The following is a 2,007-nucleotide window of genomic DNA, read 5'->3' as shown; positions in this document are numbered from 1 at the left end:
TGCATTTAGCATAATAAATAAAATATAAGAGGCAATATGTATATTACACCAAAAATCAAAAGATAAATAATATAAAACCAAACCTAATTAACAGTTATTTAATAAAAATTATGACGGAAGAAATTTTTAGCATAAAATTATAAAATAAAATATTAAAAATATATATCTTATAAATATGAAAAATAACTAGTAGGCAAATAATAATTATCAGTTAACTATTTAGCCATATTATAAATTAGTAACAGATTAGCACTTTAAGTCTACAAATAGAAATCTCAAACTGATACATTTTACGTTAGTTTTTCTTTTCTTTACTTTACTTGTGATTATCATTTGTTTCAAATAAGATAAACTTTTATATTTATTTTCAAACAGCAGTAAGATTTGTAGTTCATCAAGTTGTATTTTTCTGAAGAATATTATAGAAAGAGATTAAGATTATTATACTTAAACATTGATGAGATTCTTTTGTTGAAACAAATCCTGTCACAGTTATTGATTTCTTGTCATCCACAGAATCATTGATGTACCTCCTTGGAAATTTCCTGTCAGAAATGTTTTAACACGGAAATGGAGTCTTCTTCTAGGAAATTTCCAAGTCTTCCACAGACTCCTGTTTCTGTTGACTCGACCAAGTCAACACTAACATTTTTCCAGTTATATTAAAGTCATCAATGGGCTCCTTTTTCCATTGACTTGAACAAGTCATCTTATATATATAAAGCACTCTTTAATAAATAAATAAATATAAATAATATATATTGCATAGTGCAGTACTTTAGTACATCTCATAAATTAAGCCTTCTATCCCCAAAAAGAAAAAGATAGTACATAATTCCCTGTTTTTTTCTTAATCATTTTGCATATAATTTTCTCTAATAAAAAACATGGCTAGCTATGGAGCAATTCAGAGGCCAAGCATAACCTCAAAATCTGCCTCTACAGATCACCTGAACGAGTCGGAGGAGTCCACCGGAGTGAATTGGAGTGACTTCAAGCGTTCAGAATTGAAGTTAATGTGTCCATTCAGCATACCTTCAAGCTCAGAAGCTGCTGCTCTAAGAATTAATAGAAATTTAAGTTATTTTGCATTATATTATACACACTTTGTGTGGATCATACTCTTCATAACCTTAATCCCACAGCGAAAGGTCTCTTTGATATTGTTGGTGATCATGACTTATGTGGCATCACTGTATCTATTGTTATTAAGTGCAGTGCCAAGTTCTAATGTCATCCATAAGGTTTTGGATAAAAGAATAGTGTTGCCTGTGATAGTTATTGCAACTGCGGTTGAGCTTATTGTTACACATTCTGCTTTGCATCTTCTGTTTACCTTGGCAGGTTCAATTCCTGTCGTTTTGGTTCATGCAGTTTTATGGGTCAGAGAAGATTTAGTCTGTGCTGAGGATGGCAGAGTTGTTGCTGCTTCTGGCGAGTTGATTCCTCTAGTACATGATGATGAGTCTGCTGCACTTATGGTTTAATTTTTCATTTCTTCCTTTCTTTTGAGCTGTATTCATTAGGAGTTCTGATAGAACGAAACAATAAAATTATGCACGCAGTAACTCAAAAGGGTTATTCTAATTAATGAAAGAGACTACTCGTTTTACCTTGTCAACTAGGCTACATTTTCTTGGAGAGTTCTTTGAGAATTTATTTTTCAATGTGCTAAACTGATATGAGAGAGTGCGCATATAAAATCACTGATGAAGGGAACAATGAGTGCCAATGTATAGATAGTACTAAAAGGAAATTGATCATTTGCAGGCTTCCAGTGTAGTTGCTAATAGAGTCAATTGGATTACTATTTGTGTATTCACAATATGTCCAAGGGAGGGATTCTTATATTGGTGATTTCTGAGTCAATTCCACTACTTTTCTTTTTTTGGCTTGTTTCAGGAAGTCGTTCAAATAACTAAGGGTTTTTTTATATATATAAATACCTCTTTTTATAATAATAATAATAATAATTACGTTTGTACCTCAAAAAAAATACTTATAAAA

General features: G+C 31.1%; 1 protein-coding gene across 1 annotated transcript; it reads left to right on the top strand.

Moving 5' to 3' along the window:
* The first annotated feature begins 766 nt into the window (after window positions 1–766).
* LOC125370811 (PRA1 family protein F2-like) lies at window positions 767–1,621 on the top strand. The gene has a single exon (XM_048377654.1). It carries the CDS (start codon window positions 888–890, stop codon window positions 1,485–1,487), a length of 600 nt encoding a protein of 199 aa, XP_048233611.1. The 5' UTR covers window positions 767–887; the 3' UTR covers window positions 1,488–1,621.
* The last annotated feature ends 386 nt before the right edge of the window (window positions 1,622–2,007 follow it).

This window comes from Ricinus communis, chromosome 8 (assembly GCF_019578655.1).
Source record: "Ricinus communis isolate WT05 ecotype wild-type chromosome 8, ASM1957865v1, whole genome shotgun sequence".
NCBI lineage: Eukaryota > Viridiplantae > Streptophyta > Magnoliopsida > Malpighiales > Euphorbiaceae > Ricinus > Ricinus communis.
This window is presented reverse-complemented; position numbering and strand designations above follow the sequence as displayed.

What these genes read in the sequence shown, in the direction of transcription:
- LOC125370811 (XM_048377654.1), top strand. Translation starts at nt 888, where the DNA reads ATGGCTAGCTATGGAGCAATTCAGAGGCCAAGCATAACCTCAAAATCT.